Source organism: Oryx dammah, unplaced genomic scaffold, assembly GCF_014754425.2.
Source record: "Oryx dammah isolate SB20612 unplaced genomic scaffold, SCBI_Odam_1.1 HiC_scaffold_24, whole genome shotgun sequence".
Taxonomy (NCBI): domain Eukaryota; kingdom Metazoa; phylum Chordata; class Mammalia; order Artiodactyla; family Bovidae; genus Oryx; species Oryx dammah.
The window spans coordinates 33,330,253-33,343,062 of record NW_024070208.1 but is presented as its reverse complement, the minus strand read 5'-3'; the positions used below and the strand labels follow the sequence as shown (position 1 = coordinate 33,343,062).

At 46.0% G+C, this 12,810-nt stretch overlaps 1 protein-coding gene across 1 annotated transcript in view; it reads left to right on the top strand.

Annotated features, from left to right (window-relative positions):
* Positions 1 to 12,810, top strand: part of LOC120882942 (phospholipid-transporting ATPase IB) — a 401,559-nt gene that overhangs the window by 348,696 nt on the left and 40,053 nt on the right. The window contains exon 34 of the mRNA XM_040266775.1: positions 6,189 to 6,293. Within this exon, the coding sequence (XP_040122709.1) occupies positions 6,189 to 6,293 (105 nt within the window). The remainder of the gene's footprint in view (positions 1 to 6,188; positions 6,294 to 12,810) is intronic.

Sequence of the window (12,810 nt, the reverse complement as noted above, 5' to 3'; positions counted from 1 at the left end):
TAGGTAAATAGAATGTGGTCTTGATTACATCAGATCACTTTTTAGTGTATAGTTTGAGACTAGGAACTTGATTATAAATTAATCTTGGTCTCTTTTAATTCAACTATCAAATTAATGTCATGAAAAAATTTTATTAGTACATCATTTTTAATTTATTTTTAATTGAAGGATAATTGCTTTACAATATTGTGTTGGTTTCGGCCATACATTTTTGCTGAGACTGATATATTTGCTAAGTGAGATGCTGGCAGGAGTATCTTCTACCATTTCAAAGAAGAGTATTTGCATATTGTAATATCTCTGCCGCTTCCTCTGTTTTCTGGATTTTTTCTAATACATTCGAAGGATGAGTTCCCAGTCTGCGTGAAGCAAATTATCTATCCTCTCCAATGGGATTTTTGGGGGTGGGGGGGTGGGGTTTCCTGGCACTGTCAGATTAGCGCTATTTACATTTTACCAAGGACACTGCTTCCAGCTCCACCATATGGAAAGGAAACTCACTTCTTTCCAAGGGGGTTGCCAGCCAGGTAGGAGCAGGAAAGGCCCCTCTGAATTCCAGACCCATCTCCTGAAATGAATTTTTGTCTCATTTAATTTGGATTGTATGGCGTGTATAGCCTCTGGCCCAGAGTGTTTGCCCAAAATATATGACCAATAATACATAGTTAATGTCTAAACTATACTTATCCCGCTCCTCAAAAGCAAGAATTTGGCAAGTTTCTTTGGACATTTTGCTTCTGATCAAGGAGTCCATCTTTTATCTCCTATTATACTCCCAGCCTGAAATATTTATTGTTGAGTCAAGTAAATTCGGGGGCTTCCCTGATATCTCAGCTGGTAAAGAATCCGCCTGCAGTGCGGGAGGTCTGGGTTCGATCCCTGGGTTGAGAAGATCCCTTGGAGAAGGGAAAGGCTACCCACTCCAGTATTCTGGCCTGGAGAATTCCATGGATTGTACAGTCCATGGGGTCACAGAGAGTCAGACACGACTGAGTGACTTTCACTTCACTTCACTTCAAGTAAATTCAGAGGCTTCTCCCAGGGAAACTGTATTATGAGTTGCAAAATTAAAAGACGCTTACTCCTTGGAAGAAAAGTTATGACCAACCTAGATAGCATGTTAAAAAGCAGAGACATTACTTTGCCAACTAAGATCCATCTAGTCAAGGCTATGGCTTTTCCAGTAGTCATGTATGGATGTGAGAGTTGGACTGTGAAGAAGGCTGAGAGCCTTCTTTTTGCTTTTGAACTGTGGTGTTGGAGAAGACTCTTGAGAGTCCCTTGGACTGCAAGGAGATCCAACCAGTCCATTCTGAAGGAGATCAACCCTGGGATTTCTTTGGAAGGAATGATGCTAAAGCTGAAACTCCAGTACTTTGGCCACCTCATGCGAAGAGTTGACTCATTGGAAAAGACTCTGATGCTGGGAGGGATTGGGGGCAGGAGGAGAAGGGGACGACCGAGGATGAGATGGCTGGATGGCATCACTGACTCGATGGACGTGAGTCTGAGTGAACTCCGGGAGTTGGTGATGGACAGGGAGGCCTGGCGTGCTGCGATTCATGGGGTCACAAAGAGTCGGACACGACTGAGCGACTGAACTGAACTACCTCTAATGAGGCCGTGATACTTACCTGTCATTTCTCTTTCTTCAGCTTTACAAAGCTGTCCTGTTTTTCCTTCCTACACACTGAACAAAAATATTAATCCCAATTGTCCAGAAAATTGCCCGTCATTTGGTTCAGATTGTAGAATGTTTCTTGTCACGTGATGTGCCAGGCTGCACCCTGGACTCTGGGAAAGAGAGCTTGAGTGACATGATACGGAGTCAGGGGGCCGCTGGAGGGCTGGCTCTGATGAATCAGCTTGAGGCAGTGTCGAACTTCTGTAAATTTGCTGTGATTCTTTCATCTTGCCTTGGGCCAGTCTTAAGACCTTTTAGTTTGATTTTGAGATTTGGTGGTTAACTCTATTTTGAAAACGCTTTTAAATTCCAGCTCAAAGCAGTCCTGCCTTTTTACGTAGAGTGAGTCCCTTACATACAAACGAGTTCCATTCCAAGAGTATGTTTGCTAAACCCAATTTGTTCACACGTCCAACAAAGTTAGCCTAGGTACCCAACTATAAATAACATAATCAGCTATATGGTACTGTAGTGATCTATAGTACTTTTAACACAAGTAATACATTAAAAAACAAAACAAAAAATAAGACATTTTTAATCTTACAGTACAGTACCTAGTAGTACAATAGCAGGGACACAGGGGCTGGCATCGGGTGAACAGACAAGAAGAGTTACTGACCGGGAGAGGGAGAGGAGGTGGGAGATGGTAGAGCTGAAGCGTCATCAGCAGTAGGAGACGGAGGGCCAGCTGCAGAATGCCTCACACCTGACGTGGATGGAGCAGGTGCTGGCTCCGTGCTGGAACCAGATACACGTTCTCATCTTTGAAAGTTCGCAACTTGAAGGTTCATATGTAGGGGACTTAACTGTGCATTTCTGTGCACGCAGGTTGCTCTGTCTTCCTGCCCTTTCCCTCTTTCTTCACCTAGTCTCTCTCCCATTTCAGGACATGCACTGTTAAGCCTAAGGAAGAAAAAAACAGCATGAGGCAATTTGGTGATTTTTTTCAGTGAAGTCTATCAAATTTCTGAATGAAAATCCATTATTGAACTATGTTAAGGCAGATTTGGACATTGCAAAAAACTTCTTCTGTTTACCCTGTTAACCAGAATTTTCATGAGGGACTAAACTAACACATCTTTTATTAAAATAATGGATGATAGATGCTACCTGGCTAATGAATATTTTTATTAGATGCATGCAGTTTAAATTGTCCGGAACTACTTTAATATCCTTTAGCTCACGTGCTTCCAAAATGTTTACCCATGACTGCATTCTTAGGTAAGCTGCCATGTACTCATGCTCATAAAGCAACAAGTCACTTATGTTGCTTTATAGAAATAATATAAAGCTCAAGCCCACAGAGCTCAGGGACCCATCTCTTTTTATCTAACTGTATCTCCTGTACCTTACCAGTCAGCACACAGTACATTCAACAAGTCCAGAATGACTTCATTTCCTTATTATTATCCCAGATAGGCAGTTAAGTGGAAATAAAAGGTAATAAGAAATTTCTGTGTACAACAGGGCCTTGATTTTAAAAAAACAACAAAAAAACCTTCCAACCAGACTAATTTCTTTTGAGACACATTATATTTACATTTTCATCCACATTTAGAATCTAATGTTTCCTTCTGACTTGTTCTCCTTCCATAAGGAAAAAAAAGAAAAGGAGTCCAGGAAAAAAAAATTCAGAAATAAGAAGATGAAAAGTTCAGGGTTTTAGGCCAACTTACTTATTTCAAATATCTCTGATAACCTCAGTAATACCTTTCACTCTATCTGAAGGATCACTGTGGACTGCCACAGACTCTTACAGGGTCTAAGCACCCCACCTGCCCTTCTGTGTTCACCTGGCCTCTGGACATGGGGTTGGGGGAGGAGCTCTGGGAAACAGCCATCCACAGGTGATTGGGTTCACTCTGCCCAAGCTGTGATTCAGAACAAACCCAACCCCAGCTCATGGTGAGATCTGATTTCCTTGCCAGTGGTCAATATTTAGTGTCTGGCTTTTTGAAACTTAGAAGTATTAGATTTTAGTCAATGACAAATGTAGACTTTGGCAGGGGAGGCCTTAGAATCATTTCTCTAAGTAAGGCCTTATTGGGTAAAGATTCTTGAAGAAAAATATTTCTAGCTATTTTTATTTATTTATTTGACTGCACTGGGCCTTAGTTGTGGCACATGGCATCTTCCATCTTTGTTGTGGCGTGGGGAATTTTTAGTTGCAGCAGGCAGGATCTGGGCCTCCCTGGTGGTTCTTCTCTAGTGGTAAAGAGTCCGCCTACCAATGCAGGAGACTCAGGTTTGACCCCTGGTTCGGGAGATGCCCTGGAGAAGGGAGTGGCAACCCACTCCAGTATTCTTGCCTGGAGAATTCCATGGACAGAGGAGCCTGGTGGGCTACAGTCCATGGGGTTGCCAAAGAGTCGGACACAATTTAGGGACTAAAGAGCAACCACAAATTCGGGATCTTGTTCCCCGACCAGGAATTGAACCCAGGCCCCCTGCATTGGGAGCTCAGAGTCTTTGCCACTGGACCATGAGGACAGTCCCCAAAAACATGGTTTTAAATTGCTAGCATCAACTCTACTGCAGTGCCCCAGGCAGAAAGACTAGCCATGTTCTCATACTGGTTAAGTTCCCAGGCTGACTCCCGGGAACTAGCCTTGTGGAAATACTACAAAATTGCTGAAGAACTCTTGGGTATGAACGCATTTTCATCTACTGGGAACATGAACAAGGCCAAGTAGAATCAACATGCTTATTTCCTTCTCGAGCAGTTTTATGAATGAGTGAAAACTGATGGCTTCAGTCCCGTGGGTCAAAGTCTCTTTTCTCTTGGCCCAAGCTGTAGGTTTCTGGTGCTCTGCGCCCTGTGGTCCAGCCTTCCTGTTTCAAGCCTACTTCGTGTCTCCCTTCCCCTTCCCAGCCCAGAGGATAACACTGGGGGCTGGTCTAGAGGTTGATGAGTGCTGCTTGCTCTGTGGGCGAGAGAGGAAGAAGGAAGGGAGGATGCTGGAGTGAAGACATTCCTGAAACAGTAAGGACAAGCCAGACACACTCCTCAGGACCCATGTATCTGGGGTGAATCCAAGTGGAGTGGAGCTGGCTGTTTACCCAGATGGCTCTTATCAATACAGCCCAGAAGCCCAGTTGGGATCAAAGGTAGACTTTGGGCCTGGCATATTCATTCATAGTGAAGAATGTCACGTTCTCTTTGTCTTCTTTCCAGCAGAAAGTTAAACATTTTCTCATTTCTTGTTTAAATGAAAATTCCCCTGTCTCCGCTTTGAATTGCAGTGTTTTAATCGCCCCTGAGTCTCAGGACACTGCTTGGTGTGGTTAAGGAATTATGTGTGAAAACTGTGTGGTTCAGCTCTTGTTTCCTGTGGGGAGATGAATGACCTACACTTACACAGAGCCTCCGCTCTGACTCTCCACCGGAAATGAACTTGGGGTGTCAGCAGACAACTGGGCGCTGTCTTCCCAGACTCCTTGAAGGCAGAAAGTGGACAGGAACACGTGGCTCCGTGGAGCAGCTCAGGTCTCCAGAAGGTTCCATTGCATTGTGCCGTGTCCTTGCAGACACACTCAGTTTGGTTCTGATTCTGTCTCTGAGTCTGGGTGCTTGATGGGCACCCCACTTGCGCTTCTGCAAAAAAAACTAGAAAAAGATTTTCAGAAGAACACTACCCTGTGCTGCTCTGCTAGAGTCTTTTGCTTTTTTACAGGTTCTCTTTTCTCATTTCTAACCTGTATCTCTGTCAATGCCCTTTCTTTGCCTGAATGGCTTCCAACCCACCATTCTCTGTTTAATCTCAATTTTAGGAAGACCTTTGTGATCAGCCACTTATTGAAACATTGTGAAGTATTTCTTAGTTTAATCAGGTAACTCTTTCTGCAGGTCAGGGAGAGCATTTGAGGGTTACAGGCTGGAAAGGCCAGCCTGTTTTGGTACTGTGTTGTTTTATGCTGCTGAGGTCTGCAAGAGAAGAAAGGAAATCTGTGCCCAGATATTTGCGTTGGCCCAAATTTCAGATCAAGGGTTTGATGTGATGACAGTGACCTCTGGCATAATAACTCCATCTTGCTGTGACTTTTTTTACCCTAAAAGGGTGAAAGACTGTTTCCCCTGGGCTCTTAACCTTACAGTTGGGGCACAGTCCAAAGAACCTGCATATGTCCACTTGGGTGAGGATTAGAGCATCTTTTGTGTCTTTAGGTCCTGAAGTAGACAGCTTTCAAGGTAGACCTGTGACCCTGCAGGAACCATGGGCTTCTGTCTGGACTTGGAGGGCATCAGCCAGCTCTGCAGCCAAAAGCAATGCTCTTAGGGGATCATTTGCTGACACCCATGGCCTGGGCCTGTTCTGCAGGACTTGGGGTGCTTCCCAGGTTGCAGAGGTGGAGCCTTCACCATGCACAGGGCTGGCATACGTTCCACAGTGACTCCAAGCCCCAGCCTGGGTCAGAGGACATCAGAGAGGGCCCATGGGGGAGCAGCCTGTTGTCACAGCTGAGTTCATATGTCATGTCCTTCTTGTCTTTTCCTTGGACACAGGGCCAAGCACACCTGCAAGAAAACGCTGCTGGAGGAAGTGCAGGAGCTGGAGACGAAGTCCAGAGTGATGGGCAGAGCAATGCTCCGGGACAGTAATGGAAAGAGGTGGGCAGCACCAGGCCAGAGTCCCCAGGACCCCCTCTCCTTTTCCCTACCTCCCTTCTGGGGTTTCCTCTCCTCTTCTCCGTTTTCAATGTGAGCACACGATGGGTGAGACAGAAACCATGCCCTCTCAGGGGCAACATGAAATCTGACTTTCAGGTCCCTGGGCCTGCCCCCAGGTGAAACAGAGGCTTATATGGCGTCTGGACATGCAGAAAATAGAAATAGCATTGTGATCGTCAGGTGGAGAAGTGCTGTGTCAGCAGTATTAGCAAAGCATGTTTAAAGGCCAGGCCTCTTGCTCTCAGCCCCAGTGATGTGCTAAAGGGTATCTGCCCTGAAGTTCTGCTCATCAGAGAATGCATTTTGTTCGTGTAGATTCTGTTCATTCCAGGTATACCTGTGGTTTGTTTTGTTTTTGACAAATTATTTTTTGCTCCTGGTGTTCAGACAGCATCACATGACCTACTGGTTGGTCCAGCAAAGCAGGGCTGCCCCCTCCCCCACCCCCTTATTTCTTACAGACCCTCAGTGGCCCCCACTCCTCCCCTAACTGCTGGGCAAGTGAGTAGGTTTGATTTAATTGTGTATGTTAAAATGTTATCAGATTGCATCTGGTTAAAGTTTACTGAAGCAAACTGACCTGAGCCCAAGGACAATGTGCAGGTAATAGGAGGCCTTGGCCACCTTAGGGACACAGAGGTCCAGGAGATTATGAGCAAGGCTCCCCTCTAAGTAGTAGAACTAGCTACTCAAGAAACAAAAATCTGGAGGTGGAGTACTTCCAGAGACCTTCTGATATTTATGTTCTGTTTTATTTAGGTTCTGTCTTCTTGTACCGTCTTTCAAAGCAATGAAATCAAAGTATTTTTGTTTTGTGTTGCTTTTAGGAAAGAGAATGCAAATATTTTGAGAAGTATCAGTAATATGTCAAATGGCTAGATATTTTAGGAAAGGGCTGAAGAGTATGGGATTGAAGGCTCTGTGGTTGAAGTTGTGATTTTTTTGTGTATTTATGACATTTTTCCTGAGTCCATTAGCATTCATTTTATGCCAACTGTGCTAGTCGTTTTAAGACTTTATCAGTCAGCTGAACAAAAATCTCTGTCTGAAGCTTGAAGTCATGACTGGTGGGGGCAGGACTGGGCTTTGTGGTGGTCTGTGTATAACTGATACACAGGCCACACAGCTAAGGGTGAGCAAGCCTCTTCTGCCCGTTGGACAGCAGACACAGGGCTTCTGTCTAGGTGGTCAAGGACCCACAAAATTCTTTAATCTCCAAAAACAACGTGTTCATAGCTTCTAAAAGTAGGGAGATGCCTCTGCAAATTGAAATTAATACATGGATGTCAGTCTTAAAGCAAAATAAGCACACTGGTTTATCCTATTTGCAAAAAATTTTGCAAGCTCTTCTGTATCTCAAGAATTCTCCCATATATTCACAGTGATTTCTAAGAGATCATGAGTCATTTCTGAGGACAAGGAGAATTTCCAAACAAAATTCTAAAACTCTTCTCAAACATTGGACAGGAAAACATTGCAAGGAAGACAGCGTGAGACAGCCCTTCACCAAGTCTGAGCTGACCTGGGCAGGATCTCCGGCCTGTGGGGTCCTCAAAACAGGCCTGGATGGGGGGTTAGCGGCACAGGGGATGTCCGGAAGAGGTGGCAATCCCAGGCGGCCTCTGGCTTGAGAAGCCGAGAGAGGCTGCCCACTGGAGACAGGATGGAAGGCAGAGCTGTGAGGATGGGGAGATGGTGATACAGAAAGGGTGAGAGCCTGTGTGGCAGAGGCTCGAGTCTGACGTGTGCTGGGAGTATCACAGAGCTCTGAGCCGGGGTCCGAATCCTGGCTCAGCCAGGGCGAGCCCTGCAGTCTTGGGCGAGAGAGATTTTCTGTAAGGAGACTGTCTTCATCTGTTACAGGTGGAGACTCATGGGGGGGTGGGAGGAGTTAGAATTTATGAAACTGAATTTATGATGAGTGACAGCTCACTGACCAGTGCTGTGCTCAGTTGCTGAGTCATGTCCAACTCTTTGTGACCCTGTGGACTGTAGCCCGCCAGGCTCCTCTGTCCATGGGATTCTCCAGGCAAGGATACTGGAGTGGGTTGCCGTTTCCTTCTCCAGGGAATCTTCCTGACCAGGGAGCAAACCTAAGTCTCTGGCCAGGAAAAGGTCGGCAGCTGGGCTTTGGTTTGGCAGGAAGGTCATGATACTGAAGGATGTTGTGGGTTCTCAGCTTGTGGTTGATAAAAAAATAAATAAATTTAAAAAATACTTATTTTTATGGAAGTATAGTTGGTTTACAATGTATATTAGTTTCAGGTGTATAGCAGAGTGATTCAGTTATATACACATACACATACTTTTTCAGATTCAAAAAGAATGTAATTTCTAAAAGCACTTATCCGGTTCAAAGTTCACTTTCATATGTTCAGGTGGATCAGGAGATAACTGAAGTTTAAACGTGGTCTCTGCCTCCTGCATTTTGGAATCTCTTCTCTGAGCACTCTGTAAACTCTCGCCGGGACAGTCGATTCAGGCGGGTGGAGGGAGGGTTTGAATGTGTGTGTGCAGGAGGAAACGTGGGGTCGCAGCTTCCTTTCTCGCTGTCACAGATCTGGCCTCATGTTGGGGCTCCTGGAGAGGTTACTTCAGGGACTCCCGGCCTCCCAGCACCCCTCACTCCATCTGACTCCTCCCACGAGTGGCTCCCAGATTTCCTGGGTGGTCCATGGGCAGCCTGGACAGGCAGCTGCTCCCGAGAGAGAACTCTGCTCTCCTAGTTGTTCATCTACCACCTGCCCGGCTCCTTCACTCCTGCTTGGATTCCCTGCTGCTGGGGAGCTGCTGGGGGAGGGGCGGCCCGGGCCGGGGTGGGGGCCGCCCTGTCCCTCCCTCTGAAGAGTCACAAACTGACTCCCTCTTTGAGAGACCCTGAGTATTTTGTCTCTCCTCCCACCTCCCCGTGCCTGCTTCCCCGCCCCGTGTGATATTTGAGTTCCTCCACGCCTCTCTCTCCAGCTGTCAGTCTGGCACATAGAGAAGCTCTGTAAATATTTGTTTTCTTTTAATTGAATTAACTTATTTATTTTTGGCCTTGCTGGGACTTTGTTGCTACTCAGATTTCTCTAGTTGCGGCCAACGGGGGCTACTCTTCTTTGTGGTGTGCAGGTTTCTCATCGCAGCGGCTTCTCTTGCAGAACACGGGCTCTAGAGTGCAGGCTCAGTAGCAGCAGCCCAGGCTTAGCTGCTCCCAGCATGTAGGATCTTTCCGGACCAGAGATCAAACCGGCATTGGCAAGTGGCATTTAACCACTGAGCCACCAGGGAAGACCCCATAAGTATTTGTTGACCGAGTGGAAATGCAGAAACCCAGCGAGGGGAGGAGGGTGAACCTGCAGCATCCAGGCAGCGGGTGCCAGGACGATCGCTCCTGTTGAAAGTGGCCACGGAGGGTGCAGGCTGTCACTCAACCACTAGTGACAGGGCCCTTCCGTCTGGTGGCTTCAGAGGAGAGCTCACGTAGAAGCACAGATGGGGGCTCTGGTCCTCCCTGCCGCCCCAGCACCCAGGTGTCCTGGCCGCCCTGCCCATCGCTGTCCCTCAGCTTAGCTCTGATGCTCGAAAGAGGGTCCCTTGAGCACAGCCTGCCAAGCCCTAAAAGCAGGTCCAAGTCACCGGCAAAGTCTAACGAACAGCCAAGTCTAGCCGTTTTTCTCAGGAACGTGCTCATAAGAAACAGAACCAAAATCTTTATGCATCAATTCCAAAACCCCTTTTCTGCCAAATGAGCATTTTGAAATGGTACCGGGAGATTCCAAGTACCCCTCTGTGCCCCTAATTCATCCAGTGAAAATACCTAAACATTTTACTGATCTTATCTAAGCCCCCAGACATGATTTTGGTAAACCTTAAAGTTTCATGAACCAGTTTCTGCCTTCTCTCATGAGTGGAATCGGCTTCCAAAATTAACCTGTGTGATTTGGACATAAATCAGCCTGTTCTCATGACTTAGAGAAAAGAAACTGAGAAAGAGAACTAGGTGTCTGGAAAGTATAGTGAAGTAAGAAATGCCAAGGGGATGAGAAAAATGATTTTTCTTGATTTTCAGTTTGTTTTTTCTGGGTGGAGCGTTTTTCTCACCAGGTAGTTTGTGTACCGTAGAGATGCTAAGAACTTAACGGATATTTGGTTGTTCAGAACACCTGTTGCCAACCCATCTTCCCAGTGTTCTTCACCAGAAGATAACCCTACCATTCTGCCTGTAGAACAGTCTGTCATGCACACCGTTACTCTACATGGTCTTAAAAATGAGCTAAGTTGGAAGAATTCCTTGTTTCAGTGTTTTGGTAATATCTTTCCCTCTTTATTCCTTTTTGAAAAAATTGAACTAGAGTTGACTTGCAATGTTGTGTTAATTTCTGCTTATAGCAAAGTGACTCAGTTATGCATTTATACATTCTTTTTCATACTGGTTTCCATTAGGGTTTCTCTCAGGATGTTGAATGTAGTTCCCTATGCTGTACAGTAGGACCTTGCTGTTTATCCCTTCCTCTTTATTCCCAATGCGTAACTCATGCATTTTTTTTTTCCTGCTGGAAGAAAATCTACCCGTGGCTGCTTCCTTTACAAATACAGTTCAGACAAATGCCTAAAATATCATGTAAGGGGAAAAGCTATTGTTTTTTCCCTTTTACATTGTTTTTCTTCCTTGGTGTGTGGTAGGGCATGTCCTCCTGGTGTTTTAGGTGTTTCATCAGCAAGAAGAAAGGCTGGGTGTGTTTGATGCAAATGCCTAGTTTCCCAACTGTGCCTTAAGTCTGAAGGAACCACAAGGAGGCCCCAGTCTTGTCCCAGACCTTCTTTCTGCTCATCAGAGTTGGCGGGAGGTCAGTGGGGTGGACGCTGTGCTGATCTTCTCTAGGTTCAAGGTCAAGAGTTCTGGTTGCTGCCCCCTGCCTTGGGCCAGCCAGGTGGTGGAATTCTCTTTCATTTATGTGTGTCCCCCAAGCTCGCTGAGGTCTGGGTAGAGGAAGCCATGCGCTGGTCTCCTCCGGCCCTGAGCATCACCGCATCCTCCGCGTGGTTTTCTGTCCTTTGCGAGCATTGATGCACAGGCTTCAGTGTCCCACCCCCTCCCGCCCCGCCTGAGCCAGCACTCGGGGAAAATCTAGATGCGCGTCTGCCTCTCAGGAATTCCTCTCTGCTCCTCTGTCTGGACCACAGCCCGTGTCCCCCATCGTTCGTTCATAGCATCAAGGCTGCTCCGCATGGCCAGGACACGGTCCTTGCTGGCCATCTGGGCCTCCTCATGGAGTGTCATCTGCCCAGAACCAGAGGACAGAGCCTGAAACAGATCATCAGGCGTTGTTTTATTCTTTTTTTTTTTTTTAATTGGAGGATAATTACTTTACAATATAGAGATGGCTTTTGCCATACATCAGCATGAATCGGCCACATGTATACATGTGTTTCCAACCCTCCCCCTCCCCCACAACCGATGTCCTGAGCTCCCCCTCCTACTTCCGTCCCCACTTCATCCCTCCAGGTTGTCAGAGAGCACCGTCAGCAGGGTTTTCAGACAAAAAAGCTCATCCACTCCACCCCAGGCCACACTCTCCCAGGCTCTTTTGAAACCAGTTACGTTAAAAACAAAACACAAAAACTGCCCAATACATTTTGAGTGTGTGTTCTTACCCAAAAAAAATATCCATTATGCTTTGATCTTCAAATGGAAATCCTTTGATCTTTAAAATAATGTTTAAAAAGCTATTTGGTTTCATCATTCCTCCAAGGCAAATTTGGTACAACTGCTGAGTCAAAGATGAGTAGAAACAAGGCCAAAAATAGGAAACAGCTAGCTTGACTGTATATTATTCTCCAATATGGGTTTTATATCGTTTCAGGAAAAATACTTTCTCAAAGTATTGGCTGCAGACAACACATTCATTTTGTTTCCCTCTCCACCCCACTCCCCACACTTCCCCCCCTAAAATATCTATTAGTTGTTTTATTAGCTAAAAGTTAGGAAATTATGCCATCATTTCAACGAACCTCTCCAGGCCAGGTGGCAAACTTCTGCCTCCGACACCTGGTTAAGATTTATTTCCCTTCCAGCTGCATTTTTTCCATCTATGTGTCATGAAGCTGGGGAGGAAACACAGACTGTGGAGAAAGACAGACCTGAGTTGGGCTCCAAGCCCGGCTGCTCACTGAGCTGTGTGACCTTGGCTGAGTTACAAACGTCTCTGAACTTTAGTTTGCTTATCATCACTTTGACTTGAGGTCTAAATGAAATAATATATGTTAAATCTGTAGCACATGTAGATGTTCAGAAAGTGTTAATACCCCTGTGTCTGTAACTCAGAAGCAGAACCGCAGTTCAGTTCCACTGGATCTTTGGTTTTCCCAGAGGGCTTGGAGAGACATAGGAGTCAGATCCTCGTCCTGCACGGACCCAGCCCTGAGGACAAATGCTTCCTCCCCTGGACACACTGACCTTGCTCCCTCATTC